At 40.7% G+C, this 15,511-nt stretch overlaps 1 protein-coding gene across 3 annotated transcripts in view; it reads left to right on the plus strand.

Moving 5' to 3' along the window:
- The window catches only part of RAD51 (RAD51 recombinase), a 46,587-nt gene that overhangs the window by 1,250 nt on the left and 29,826 nt on the right, over positions 1 to 15,511 (plus strand). For 2 of the 3 annotated variants that reach the window (XM_073211647.1, XM_037018900.2), the window contains exons 2-3: positions 3,271 to 3,374; positions 13,993 to 14,130. In XM_073211647.1, coding sequence (XP_073067748.1) covers positions 3,288 to 3,374; positions 13,993 to 14,130 — 225 coding nt within the window. In that variant the 5' untranslated portion in view covers positions 3,271 to 3,287. Of the gene's footprint in view, positions 1 to 58; positions 345 to 3,270; positions 3,375 to 13,992; positions 14,131 to 15,511 lie in introns of those variants that run through there. The other variant, XM_037018898.2, reaches the window with a different exon arrangement.

A 15,511-nucleotide genomic window follows, 5' to 3' on the forward strand; every position in this document is an offset into this window, starting at 1 on the left:
GCCGGAACAGGCGGGTCCGAGGAGGGCGGGGAGTCGTTACGTTGACGCGGGCGTGCCCCTGCCCGAGAATTTGGCGGGATTTCCGAAAGCCGCCCGGCGGAACGCGCGGCGCCCTGAGGCCGAGGCCTGAGGGGAACCGAGACGCGTCCCGGGGCGTGTAGTTGGGCGCTCGAACTTGCCTGGGCTTGTTTGCAGAAGGTTGGAGAACGGAGTAGATCAGTGGGGTGCAAGCGAGGGAGTCTGCAGTCCGTCCGGGGTGGGTTCGCGTCGGGGCAGAGGACTGAAGTCGGAAAGCGCTGCCCGCCCCCCCCCCCCCCCACGAGCGAGTAGCGCTGCAGGCCGAGGTGAGTGTCGCAGGCGCATACCCGGCCCCTTTCCCACGCCGGCTTCGTCCCCGCGTAGCGGAGCCGGGCCGGTGCACCCGCAGCCGGCTACTGCGGCCGCGCTGCGCCAGCCGAGAAACCCGGAGATGGCGGACTGAGGTGGGGCAGGCCTGGGCCCAAACGACTCTCGGAGCTCTTTGTGGAGAAAACAAGCGGACCCCAGTCTTTCGAGCAGGGAGGAACCTTAGAGGCCTTCATTTCCAACACCCATTTTATGGGCGTTTCAAGGAAGCCGACATCCAGAGAGAGGTTGAGTCAGAACCAGGGTTTTCGGATTTCTCGTCGGACCTCTTTCCGTTACACTATGCTTTGCTTACGAAGTACCAACCTCTAGTTGCCAAAAAGATATTTTCATTGTCTAACGCGGAAAACCGTTCACATGATACCTAGGGAATAATGTGTGTAGTGAGTTTTTTTGTTTGTTTCTTCAAAAGTGAAGTGTTAGTACAGATGGAAAAATGCATAAATCAAAAGTGTATACAAAACAAAATAAATAGGCTTACAAACAGAGAACAGAGGGTGGTTGCTGTAGGAGTAGGGGATGGAGAGATGGGTGAAATAGGTGAAGGGGTAAGGAAAATCAATGAAAATGTTTGATGTCTTGATATGGGTGATAGTTACACGTCAAAATTCATCGAATGGTAAACTAAGATATATGCATTTTATATGTACCTCAAAAAAATTAATTTTCAGTAGAAAAAAGTGTATACAGCTCTGAATTATAAGAAAAGGAATATACCTCTGTAATCACCACTTGGGCCCAGAAATAGAGTGCTGTCAGTACCTAGAAGCCTTTTTACCGCCGCCACTTCTAATACTCTACCCTCTTCTCCCCAAATGTAACCACTATATTGTCCTCTAACACCATTGACTAGTATTGCCTGATTTTGAATTTTAAATATGTAATGCTAATAAAATTTGTATTTTTGTGTCTGGCTTTGCTCAACATTCTGTAGATTCAGACATCTTTTCATATAGCAGTAATTCTTGTTGATACATTGTATTCTTTACTCATTCTACCTGTGATGGACATTTGGGTTGTTTCTAGTTTTTGGCTTTTGTGAGCAAGGCTGCTGAGAACCTACATTTTGGTGCACACTTGAATGCTTTTCAGTTGTTGACTTTTCACATTTAATGCCAGTTTTCTAGTTATACCAGTTTACACTCAAACCAGCAGTGTATGAGTGTTTCATTGTTCCACATGCTTGCCAACAGTTGATGTTGTCAGTCTTTTTAATTCTAGCTATTCTGGTGGATATATTGTAATATCTAGTGATTTTCATTTAAGATTTCCTGATTATTAATGAGGTTCAGCATTTCTTCACATGTTTATTGGCCCTTTGGATATCTTGTGAAATACTTCTCCAAATCTCTTACCTATTTTTTCTGTTGGATTGTCTGTCTTTCTTGCTGATTTGAAGGAATTCGTAACATAATGCTCGTTATCAAACCTTGGTTGTATATGTGGCAAATATTTTCTCCCCTCATTATAGTCTGACTTCTCATTCTCCTAGTGGTATCTTTGAATGGATGGAAGTTTTAGGTTTAAATGTACATAGTCCAGTTTCCCAGTCTTTTCCTTTTTGGTTATTGCTTTATGTATCCAGTTCAAGAAATCTTTATCCCAAAATTGTGAAGACATTCACCTATACTGTAAAAGTTTTAGCTATTCTATTTAGAGCTGTGATCTAAATTGGAAGTTGATTCTTTGTTCTGTAAACCCCTGCCCCACATGCACGTCCCCACAAACCCCGAGTATTCTCTAAGGCTCTGCAGTCAACCCAGCTCTATTTATTGAAAAGACCATCCTTTCCTTATTACTCTGCAGTACCATCTTTCTCATAAATTGTGGAGGGAGATGTTTACATTTAAATTGCATTCAAGTGATGCCAATATTTGGAAGTATTGCAGACTCACATTATGCTAAGTCTGCCATCTTGAGAGATCTGCACCTGAACCGATCAAGAGCAAATGGTCATCTTCTGTCAAGTCTTTAAAAATGGACATTCCATATCTGTTATTATTTTTTGTTAAATTTATCTTGATTGTTGAGATTGTTTTGGTGTGGTTCAAGTCTGTTTATTCTTGTGGACATTAAGGCTTATTTGCTTTTACTAATTAATACTTCTTGAATAAAAATTTTTTTGTTCTCAGTTTTTCTTTTCAACCTGAGCAATCTTTGCTCTATCTTAATAACCTACTTTAGGTATAGGCTTTAAGCTCGTATGGAAGATTCAGGCTGAGCAGGGTACTTGCATCTTATTTATTCATTTGTGCATTCATTGAGTTCTGGAATTGATTTAAATGGCGATCTTTATATTTTATATGCTCCTTTTAGAAGCAAAATGTATGACTACAAGCTATAATCCTTGCCTGAGACGGGAAGTAGTTCTGATTTCAGTTCACTGTTCCTCTGTCAGGGGAGGCTTCCAGGCAGTCATTTGTACTTTGATTTCATCCCTGCTGAGCACCCACAGACCACAGTTGCTGGAAGGGAACAATGGAACTGAGCATTTAAACTTTTATCAAACTTTTTTTAAGTGGAGTCCTGGAAAGTCTGCATTCTTCCCAACACCTAACATTTACAATGTGTCATGGGATACATGTAAATAAATAAGACTTGTCCCCAACCAATAAATATGAAGCAGGGGAACAAGGGAACATAGTTGGTGTAGTTAAGTTGTGCATCTTTAAGGAGCAGAGTAGTCTGGCTCTTCCTAAAATTATTCTGATGCAACTAGCTATGTAGAAGGGAAAGCTTGTAAAAGATTTGTGTTTTTTCCAGCCCTGGGTAGGTCAGTGACTAGACCAAAAACCTGGCAAGTAATTTTTCAGAGATTTGTTGTAAAAATAAGTATTCTTACTGATGGCCATCTGTATTTTTCAGTATTGAACACTTGAGTAATGGCTATGCAAATGCAGCTTGAAGCAAATGCAGATACTTCAGTGGAAGAAGAGAGCCTTGGCCCTCAACCTATTTCACGATTAGAGGTATGTGCTTAGTTTCTAATTTTGGAATTATAATGCTAGACTAGATTCTGATATCTATTGGGAGAAATCACAATTTTTATATTAAATCATTGGTTTTAATATAAAAACCTGACCTGAGGGTCAGGACTCAAGAGTTTTCAGGAAAGTTGTCAAGCATCTGCGGAAAGGCTTAAGGTAGTTGCTAAACAGGTCTGGCCAGATCTCTTTTGGCAAGTTTTCCTCCTACTTTATCATTTTTCTTTTCTCAGAGCTGGATTGTCAGAAACGAAGAAGCCCCAAGATTCCATGGTGGAGTCTCTGCTGTTTGTACTAAATATGAATTACAGTGGCCTAGGCCATCTGTGCAGGAGGAGAGAGGGGGCAGTGTCTCTCCATTGACCCAGATCTGTGTTGAAGTTATTAGCAAGACAGCTGTCATGGTTTAGGGAGAAGCACTTGTGGTTGTTAAGATATAAGAACTAAGCTCTAATTCAGGACTCTGCCCAAGAACATCAGTCACCACAGCTGAGGCCTTGGGCTATTTATCCCCTTTGTACAGAGGGTCCAGTGTGAGTACAGCCGGTATGAGCTGAAAGAAGTAGGAGGGAAAGCAGAAAAGGCCTTCATGCATTCTTCTGTCTCTCCTCTTTACACATATTCTTCCCATCCCTAGCTAATACTTCAAGACTCCAGAAGTTACTTAAACAGGTTTGTGATAAATATTAGAGTTCAGAGTCATAACTTTTGTTATGAGCATCCTTATACCCACACATACAAATTACTTACTGCTTAAATGTTAATAGTGGACATAGTTTCTATGGGCCGATACTATTTTTTCCTCTTCCAAACCTTCCCTGACCCCCACATACATAAACATTCCCAACTAACTCATACTGTCCCAGAAGTCATGGTTTCGGTGGCTGATGAAACCAAAGCTGAAGCTGACTTTGTCTAAAGGGAGGAAAAGGTGCCTTTGGGTGGTTTATTTTGAGAAGACACTAGGTAGGTCCTCATTTTCAATGTCAGTTTGTAGGTTTCTAGTCTTTGCTACACAAAGGGTACTGAGATACTAAACCATTGCTCCCTTCAGCTCTGGGGCAGTGTAGCTGTTTACCTCGGCATAGTGTGAAATTATTATTATTATTATTTTTTGTGTGTGCTTTTATTTATTTTTATTTTTATTTATTTTTTATTTTGGTATCATTTATCTACAATTACATGAGGAACATTATGTTTACTAGACACCCCCTGCTTTTATTTTTATTTTTTATTTTTATTTATTTATTTTTTTTTTTGAGAGGGCATCTCATATTTATTGATCAAATGGTTGTTAACAACAATAAAATTCAGTATAGGGGGGTCAACGCTCAATGTACAATCATTAATCCATCTCAAGCCTAATTCTCGTCAGTCTCCAATCTTCTGAAGCATAACAAACAAGTTCTTACATGGTGAACGAATTCTTACATAGTGAATAAATTCTTACATGGTGAACAGTACAAGGGCATTCATCACAGAAACTTTCGGTTTTGATCACGCATTATGACCTATAAACAATCAGGTCAAATATGAATATTCGTTTGATTTTTGTACTTGATTTATATGTTGATCCCACATTTCTCCTATTATTATTATTATTTTTATTTTTAATAAAATGCTGAAGTGGTAGGTAGATGCAAGATAAAGGTAGAAAACAGTTTAGTGCTGTAAGAAGGCAAATGTAGATGATCAGATGATCAGGTGTGTGCCTATGGACTAAGTATTAATCCAGGCTAGACAAGGGCAGCAAGGCATCCAAGGATGCAGAAGATTTCTCTCAAAGCAGGGGGGGTGAGGTTCTGAGCCTCACCTCTGTTGATCCCCAAATTCTCACCTGATGACCCCCCTGCGACTGTGCCTGTCTTAGGTTATTCCTCCCTTGAGGAATCTTACCCGTCTCTGGCTAACCAGTCATCTTCCGGGGCCATACAGGGAAATGTAAAGTTGGTAAGTGAGAGAGAAGCCATATTGTTTGCAAAGGTTAGCTTTTTACTTCTTTGCAGATTTATGCCCTGTGGCTTCTATGCCCAGCACTTGTCTCGAGGTATCTTTACCACCTGGAGGAATTATGATACTCGGTAAATTCAATATGAGGCACGAATTCTATTTAAGGGTTGTAATTAGGAAGGAAGAAGAAAAGCTATAGATGTAGCATATGAAGGAAACATGGGAGGATTGATTATTTCTTTGACATTTCTTCTTGTAGAGTAACTTCAGCATGTATAGGTTTTAAACTACTAACTAATTTGCACACACATATTAACATAATAAGAATACGGTGACATAAACAAAGCAAATCTATAATTACCATCCATCTCCAGTGAAGCCAAGAAAACCATTTAGGCACCCTAGGCATTTGTGAAAATTTATCTATGATATGTTGGATATTGTCCAACTGTACTTGAACCATCAGACAAATTAAAGCAGCCCATTTCTGGGATCTGTTCACATCCCATATGTTCTTTTAACCATAGATAGTCTATAGTCATGAGATTTTGGAGTGCTACACCTTGCACCCCTCCCAACTCCTGGTTGAGTTCCAACAGTACAGATCCGGTCAAATTCGTTGTCTCACTGTATGCACATGCCAGCCTAGACATCTCCCTCCTCATTCTTATGGCAAGTCCAGGAGACGGTGGGCTGGATGCAGCCACAACCGCAGCATCGTCCGGATCCCTGTGGAGGCTTTTTGATGATCATCCCCCGGCACAAGTCCTCCAGAGAGTGCTGATGCCGGAAGCTCCTCCTCATATCGTATCTTAGTTCATTTTCTGGGTATCCAAGCTGGGCCTTGATCTTCTGCGTAGAAACAAACAGACCCTTTGCCCACACTTTGATATGCCCTCTATACCACTCATTGGAGGTCAGTACACAGTGACTGCTTTTTTTTTTTTTAATTAAGAGAAAGGAATATTATCAGAAAAGAGTACCTCCATAGCTGATCATCTGACACCCTTTAAGTGATCAACATTAAGGATATTTAAAGCATGCGTTTATCTTTGATTTACCAATAGTTTTATCCTGTTAAGGAGTAATCCCCCTTTTCTTTCTTTCTTTCTTCTTTTTTTTTTTTTTTTAATTTTTAATCTACACTTACATGAAGAATACTATGTTTACTATGCTCTCCCCTATATCAGGTCCCCCCTAACAACCACATTACGGTTACTGTCCATCAGCTTAGCAAAATGTTGTAGAGTCACTACTTGTCCTCTCTGTGTTGTGCAGCCCACCCTCCCCTTTCTCCCTCCCCCCATGCATGCTAATCTTCATACCCCCCTTCTTCTTCCCCCCCCTTATCCCTCCCTGCCCACCCATCCTCCCCAGTTCCTTTCCCTTTGGTACCTGTTAGTCCATTTTTGGGTTCTGTAATTCTGCTGCTGTTTTGTTCCTTCAGTTTTTCCTTTGTTCCTATACTCCTCAGATGAGTGAAATCATTTGGTATTTCTCTTTCTCTGCTTGGCTTATTTCACTGAGCATAATACTCTCCAGCTCCATCCGTGTTGCTGCAAATGGTTGGATTTTTCCACTTCTTATGGCTGAGTAGTATTCCATTGTGTATATGTACCACATCTTCTTTATCCATTCATCTACCGATGGACGTTTAGGTTGCTTCCAATTCTTGGCTATTGTAAATAGTGCTGCGATAAACATAGGGGTGCATCTGTCTTTCTCAAACTTGATTGCTGCGTTCTTAGGGTAAATTCCTAGGAGTGGAATTCCTGGGTCAAATGGTAGGTCTGTTTTGAGCATTTTGATGCACCTCCATACTGCTTTCCACAATGGTTGAACTAATTTACATTCCCACCAGCAGTGTAGGAGGGTTCCCCTTTCTCCACAGCCTCGCCAACATTTGTTGTTGTTTGTCTTTTGGATGGCAGCTATCCTTACTGGTGTGAGGTGATACCTCATTGTAGTTTTAATTTGCATTTCTCTGATAATTAGCGATGTGGAGCATCTTTTCATGTGTCTCTTGGCCATCTGCATTTCTTTTTTGGAGAACTGTCTGTTCAGTTCCTCTGCCCATTTTTTAATTGGGTTATTTGTTTTTTGTTTGTTGAGGCGTGTGAGCTCTTTATATATTCTGGACGTCAAGCCTTTATCGGATCTGTCATTTTCAAATATATTCTCCCATACTGTAGGGTTCCTTTTTGTTCTATTGATGGTGTCTTTTGCTGTACAGAAGCTTTTCACCTTAATGTAGTCCCACTTGCTCATTTCTGGTGTTGTTTTCCTTGCCCGGGGAGATATGTTCAAGAAGAGATCACTCATGTTTATGTCTAAGAGGTTTTTGCCTATGTTTTTTTCCAAGAGTTTAATGGTTTCATGACTTACATTCAGGTCTTTGATCCATTTTGAGTTTACCTTTGTATATGGGGTTAGACAATGGTCCAGTTTCATTCTCCTACATGTAGCTGTCCAGTTTTGCCAACACCATCTGTTGAAGAGACTGTTATTTTGCCATTGTATGTCCTTGGCTCCTTTATCAAATATGAATTGACCACATTTGTTTGGGTTAATTTCTGGAGTCTCTAATCTGTTCCACTGGTCTGTGGCTCTGTTCTTGTGCCAGTACCAAATTGTCTTGATTACTATGGCTTTGTAGTAGAGCTTGAAGTTGGGGAGTGAGATCCCCCCTACTTTATTCTTCTTTTTCAGGATTGCTTTGGCTATTCGGGATCTTTGGTGTTTCCATATGAATTTTTGAATTATTTGTTCCAATTCATTGAAGAATGTTGTTGGTAATTTGAGAGGGATTGCATCAAATCTGTATATTGCTTTGGGCAGGATGGCCATTTTGACGATATTAATTCTTCCTAGCCATGAGCATGGGATGAGTTTCCATTTATTAGTGTCCCCTTTAATTTCTCTAAGAGTGACTTGTAGTTTTCAGAGTATAAGTCTTTCACTTCTTTGGTTAGGTTTATTCCTAGGTATTTTATTCTTTTTGATGCAATGGTGAATGGAATTGTTTTCCTGATTTCTCTTTCTATTGATTCGTTGTTAGTGTATAGGAAAGCTACAGATTTCTGTGTGTTAATTTTGTATCCTGCAACTTTGCTGTATTCCGATATCAGTTCTAGTAGTTTTGGAGTGGAGTCTTTAGGGTTTTTTATGTACAGTATCATATCATCTGCAAATAGTGACAGTTTAACTTCTTCTTTACCAATCTGGATTCCTTGTATTTCTTTGTTTTGTCTGATTGCCGTGGCTAGGACCTCCAGTACTATGTTAAATAACAGTGGGGAGAGTGGGCATCCCTGTCTGGTTCCCGATCTCAGTGGAAATGCTTTCAGATTCTCGCTGTTCAGTATAATGCTGGCTGTGGGTTTATCATATATGGCCTTTATTATGTTGAGGTACTTGCCCTCTATTCCCATTTTGCTGAGAGTTTTTATCATGAATGGATGTTAAATTTTGTCAAATGCTTTTTCAGCATCTATGGAGATGATCATGTGGTTTTTGTCTTTCTTTTCATTGATGTGGTGGATGATGTTGATGGATTTTCGAATGTTGTACCATCCTTGCATCCCTGGGATGAACCCCACTTGGTCATGGTGTATGATCCTTTTGATATACTGTTGAATTCTGTTTGCTAATATTTTATTGAGTATTTTTGCACCTACATTCATCAGGGATATTGGTCTGTAATTTTCTTTTTTGGTGGGGTCTTTGCCTGGTTTTGGTATTAGGGTGATGTTGGCCTCATAGAATGAGTTTGGGAGTATTCCCTCTTCTTCTATTTTGTGGAACACTTTAAGGAGAATGGGTATTATGTCTTCTCTGTGTGTCTGATAAAATTCCGAGGTAAATCCGTCCGGCCCTGGGGTTTTGTTCTTGGGAAGTTTTTTGATTACTGTTTCAATTTCTTTGCTTGTAATTGGTTTGTTTAACTTTTGTGTTTCTTCCTTGGTCAGTCTTGGGAGGTTGTATTTTTCTAGGAAGTTGTCCATTTCTTCTAGGTTTTCCAGCTTGTTGGCATATAGGTTTTCATAGTAGTCTTTAATAATTCTCTGTATTTCTGTGGAGTCTGTCGTGATTTTTCCATTCTCATTTCTGATTATGTTGATTTGTGTTGACTCTCTTTTTCTCTTAATAAGTTGGACTAGAGGCTTATCTATTTTGTTTAGTTTCTCAAAGAACCAGCTCTTGGTTTCGTTGATTTTTGCTATTGTTTTATTCTTCTCAATTTTGTTTATTTCTTCTCTGATCTTTATTATGTCCCTCCTTCTGCTGACTTTAGGCCTCCTTTGTTCTTCTTTTTCCAGTTTTAATAATTGTGATGTTAGACTATTCATTTGGGATTGTTCTTCCTTCTTCAAGTATGCCTGAATTGCTATATACTTTCCTCTTAAGACTGCTTTCGCTGCATCCCACAGAAGTTGGGGCTTAGTGTTGTTGTTGTCATTTGTTTCTATATATTCCTTGATCTCTATTTTGATTTGTTCATTGATCCATTGATTATTTAGTAGCATGTTGTTAAGCCTCCATGTGTTTGTGAGCCTTTTTGTTTTCTTTGTAGAATTTATTTCTACTTTCATACCTTTGTGGTCTGAAAAATTGGTTGGTAGAATTTCAATATTTTGGAATTTACTGAGGCTCTTTTTGTGAGCTAATATGTGGTCTATTCTGGAGAATGTTCCATGTGCACTTGAGAAGAATGTATATCCTGTTGCTTTTGGATGTAGAGTTCTATAGATGTCTATTAGGTCCATCTGTTCTAGTGTGTTGTTCAGTGCCTGTGTGTCTTTACTTATTTTCTGCCCGGTGGATCTATCCTTTGGGGTGAGTGGTGTGTTGAAGTCTCCTACAATGAATGCATTGCAGTCTATTTCCCTCTTTAGTTCTGTTAGTATTTGCTTCACATATGCTGGTGCTCCTGTATTGGGTGCATATATATTTAGAATGGTTATATCCTCTTGTTGGACTGAGCCCTTTATCATTATGTAGTGGCCTTCTTTATCTCTTGTTACTTTCTTTGTTTTGAAGTCTATTTTGTCTGATATTAGTACTGCAACCCCTGCTTTCTTCTCACTGTTGTTTGCCTGAAATATGTTTTTCCATCCCTTGACTTTTAGTCTATGCTTATCTTTGGGTTTAAGGTGAGTTTCTTGTAAGCAGCATATAGATGGGTCTTGCTTTTTTATCCATTCTATTACTCTATGTCTTTTGATTGGTGCATTAAGTCCATTTACATTTAGGGTGACTATTGAGAGATATGTACTTATTGCCATTGCAGGCTTTAGATTCGTGGTTACCAAAGGTTCAAGGTTAGCTTCTTTAGTATCTTACTGCCTAACTTAGCTCGCTTATTGAGCTGTTATATACACTGGAGATTCTTTTCTTCTCTCCCTTCTTATTCCTCCTCCTCCATTCTTCATATGTTGTGTGTTTTGTTCTGTGCTCTTTTTAGGGGTGCTCCCATCTAGAGCAGTCCCTGTAGGATGCCCTGTAGAGGTGGTTTGTGGGAAGCAAATTCCCTCAGCTTTTGCTTGTCTTGGAATTGTTTCATCCCACCATCATATTTAAATGATAGTCGTGCTGGATATAGTATCTTTGGTTCAAGGCCCTTCTGTTTCATTGCATTAAGTATATCATGCCATTCTCTTCTGGCCTGTAGGGTTTCTGTTGAGAAGTCTGATGTTAGCCTGATTGGTTTTCCTTTATAGGTGACCTTTTTCTCTCTAGCTGCCTTTAAAACTCTTTCCTTGTCCTTGATCCTTGCCATTTTAATTACTATGTGTCTTGGTGTTGTCCTCCTTGGATCCTTTCTGTTGGGGGTTCTGTGTAATTCCATGGTCTGTTCGATTATTTCCTCCCCCAGTTTGGGGAAGTTTTCAGCAATTATTTCTTCAAAGACACTTTCTGTCCCTTTTCCTCTTTCTTCCTCTTCTGGTATCCCTATAATACGAATGTTATTCCTTTTGTATTGGTCACATATTTCTCTTAGTGTTGTTTCATTCCTGGAGATCCTTTTATCTCTCTCTATGTCAGCTTGTATACGTTCCTGTTCTCTGGCTTCTATTCCTTCAATGGCCTCTTGCATCTTATCCATTCTGCTTATAAATCCTTCCAGGGATTGTTTCACTTCTGTGATCTCTTTCCTGACATCTCTGATCTCCTTCCAGACTTCATCCCACTGCTCTTGCATTTTTCTCTGCATCTCTGTCAGCATGTTCATGATTTTTATTTTGAATTCTTTTTCAGGAGGACTAGTTAGGTCTGTCTCCTTCTCAGGTGTTGTCTCTGTGATCTTTGTCTGCCTGTAGTTTTGCCTTTTCATGGTGATAGAGATAGTTTGCAGAGCTGGTACAAGTGACTGCTGGAAGAGCTTCCCTTCTTGTTGGTTTGTGGCCTTTTCCTGGGAGAATAGCGACCTCTAGTTGCTTGTGCTGGGCAGCTGTGCGCAGACAGGGCTTCTGCTTCCTGCCCAGTTGCTTTGGGGTTTATCTCCGCTGTTGCTGTGGGCTTGGCCTGGCTGGGGCTGTTCCTCCAAAATGGTGGAGGCCCATTGGAGGGGGAGTGGCCAGGAGGCTATTTATCTCCGTAAGGGGCCTCTGTGCTCCCTGCTGCCGAGGGGGTTAGAGTGCCCAGAGATCCCCAGATTCCCTGCCTCTGGTCTAAGTGACCTGTCCTGCCCCTTTAAGACTTCCAAAAAGCACTCTCCAAACCAAAACAACAACAGCAACAATGAGAGAGGGAACAGAAAGAAAGAAAAAAAAAAAAAGGAAAAAACAAGCGATTTTTTTTTTTTTTTTTTTGTCCTCAGGTGCCGGTCCCAGGCACCCGCTCACTGGTCCTGCTGCCCTGTCTCCCTAGCACCAGGGTCACTGTCCTTTCAAGGCTTCCAAAAAGCACCCACCCACCGGTCCCGCAGGGAAGGAACGCTCGATATTCTTTGTCCTCAGGCACTGGTCCCAGGCACCCGCTCACCAGTCCCGCCGCCCTGCCTCCCTAGCACTGGGGTCCCTGTCCCTTTAAGGCTTCCAAAAAGCACTCGCCAAAAAGAGAGAAAAAAAGGGGAAAAACGCGCGATTTCTTCCGTCCTCAGGTGCCGGTCTCAGGCACCCACCCACCGGTCCCACAGGGAAAAACGCGAGATATTCTTTGTCCTCGTGTGCCAGTCCCAGGCACCCGCTCACCAGTCCCACCGCCCTGCCTCCCTAGCACCGGGGTCCCTGTCCCTTTTAGGCTTCCAAAAAGCACTCGCAGAAAAGAGAAAAAAAAAAGGGGAAAAACGCGCGATTTCCTCTGTCCTCAAGTGCCGGTCTCAGGCACCCGCCCACCGGTCCCGCAGGGAAAAACGTGGGATACTCTTTGTCCTCAGGCGCCGGTCCCAGGCACCCGCTCACCAGTCCCGCCACCCTGCCTCCCTAGCACTGGGGTCCCTGTCCCTTTAAGGCTTCCAAAAAGCGCTCGCCAAAAAGGGAAAAGAAAAAAAAAAGGGGAAAAACGCGCGATTTCCTCCATCCTCAGGCACCGGTCTCAGGCACCCGCCCGCCGGTCCCGCAGGGAGAAACGCGGGATATTCTTTGTCCTCAGGCACCGTTCCCAGGCACCTGCTCACCGGTCCCGCCACCCTGCCTCCCTAGCAACAGGGGCCTGTCCCTTTAAGGCTTCCAAAAATCGCTCGCCAAAAAAAAAAAAAAACCGCTCCGGTTTCTTTCCACCTGCCGGGAGCCGGGGGGAGGGACGCTCGGGTCCCGCCGGGCCGGGGCTTGTATCTTACCCCCTTCGCAAGGCGCTGGGTTCTTGCAGGTGTGGATGTGGTCTGGATGTTGTCCTGTGTCCTGTGGTCTCTATTTTATGAAGATTTTTCTTTGTTATATTTTCATAGCTCTATGTGTTTTTGGGAGGAGATTTCCACTGCTCTACTCACGCCGCCATCCTGGGCTCCGCCTCTTGAAATTATTTTTTATGTGCGCTCAATGTGGAAAACACTGGGAAACACTGATTTAAAGTGGACTTTTAAGGCCTAGAGTCTCAAACTTCATTTACAGTCCCAGTCATAAAAGGTTGAGAGTTATAGGTAGTAACTCCAGGGATGGGGGAGGAATATATTCCCAGCCCAGGGCAAATTACCTTTGAAACCGAAATCAAAGGGAGAAATAAAGTGGGAGAAACCCGTTTATTACTTACAAGTAGTCATCCAGTTCTGCTTGCCTGTGCGAGACCCCCAGCTGCAAAAAGGGACCCCACCCAACCTCTCTGGTCCAGATATGCCCTGCTTCCCCTTGTAATCACCTATTGATATAGAGATGGCCTACTGCTCTCCACCCCTTGGAAACACCTATTAATATGGAGATGTACTAAGGCCAGGTGAGAGTTTCTGGAAATAATGCAATTTTACCCACACAGGTTTATTCTCAGTGCTTGGGAAAAACTGGTATAATCCCAATTCATAACAGTACCTACTGGTTTTAATAATGAAAAGGTTGATAATTTGTTACTAAAACTTCATATATAGGACACACTTTTCAAAGTTTTTTCATATAATATCACATTTCTTCAAAACGGCTCTGAAGAAGGTAGGGCAAATATCTCCATTAGACAAATGAGAGAACTGAAGCTTAAATTTGTCCGTGGTATTCTTCCCATGCAGCAATGTGGTATAAATGCCAATGATGTGAAGAAATTAGAAGAAGCTGGATTCCATACTGTGGAGGCTGTTGCCTATGCACCAAAGAAGGAGCTAATAAATATTAAGGGGATTAGTGAAGCCAAAGCTGATAAAATTCTGGTAAGTACTACTTATGTGACCTAAGGAAGAATTAGTGGGAATAGTACAAAAGGGCATACAGTGAAAGGTAGTGGTCTTCCTCCTTCTATCCCTTGTTATGTCATCCCGTTCCCCTTTCCAGAAGTGACTGTATTACCAGTTAATATGCCTTCTTGAATAAATTGGGATTTTTCTCTGGGAAACTGTAGTATAATGGGGTATGACAAATACTGCCAAATTTACTACCAGTTTGCCCTGCACCAGCAGTGAGTGGTTTGTACTTTATATTTCTAGATATTATGACCTCATACCTTTGAAATGTATTCATTAGTGTGCAACCACTAAAAATAGTTTTGAAGAATTATTCATTGACATAGGAAATTTCTCTTGATATAAGAAAGCACATTAATAAAACATTTACATGCTTGATTTTTGTTTTTAGGTGTGTATATATGTATAGCACATACACTGATGATAAATACAGTAAAATATTAATGTTATTTCTGAATGGTAAAAATGTAAGCATTTTAACTTTTTGCCTCAACTTTCTGAAGTTTCTACATTTTCTATAATAAATATGCTTTGCTTTCAAATAGAAAAGCTGTTTTATTGCTTGAATGTTAAAAGTCTATTACTTAGGCTCTCAGTGTGTATATGTTAGTCAACTAATCACAAGCAGAATTCTTTAATAACAAGAGACTGATTTCAAATCATGACATAAGAGTGATTTTTCTGGCTTAACCAAAATGAGAGTAACTTAATAATCTCTGATATTATATAGCATGTAATTTTGAAATGCCATCTCTTTCATGTATATTTTCATTTGGCCTTCATAATGATACTGAGAAACATAAGTAAGTCTAGTGTTATTTTATTTTACAAATGAGTAAACTTAGTCACAGTGGTCCAGTGATTCATAGTCATGCAGATGATGGCAGAACTAAGATTAGAATCCAGTTGTTTTCATCCAATTATATTATGATCCTTTTCATATCCCTCCATTGTCTTCAAACAGTGATTTTGCTTCATGTATTTCTTTAGCATGCAATTCCCCATGAATCCATTTTATTTTATGCACTTATCCTTTGACATTTATATAGTTATATATACAGTTTCAGCTTTACCCTTGAAGTTTTATATAGTGTAAAATAGATATTTGTACAATTATATTTTCATGTTTTATCTTGGTAACTTATAGTTTAACAGAAATTTTCTCTGAAAAATCATCTTTAAAAGCTAAAGAATCTTCCAGAAGAGTGAATCCTTTATTATCATGTAGCTTCAGGGCATGTAGTTCTGCCATGTAACTTAGTCAAGTGGATGATATCTGAAATTTATATGTACTAATTCAATATCTCATACATTAATGTATACACAACCCAGTAAATTCTGTCTTGCTGGA

Source organism: Manis javanica, chromosome 8 (genome assembly GCF_040802235.1).
Source record: "Manis javanica isolate MJ-LG chromosome 8, MJ_LKY, whole genome shotgun sequence".
Lineage (NCBI taxonomy): Eukaryota > Metazoa > Chordata > Mammalia > Pholidota > Manidae > Manis > Manis javanica.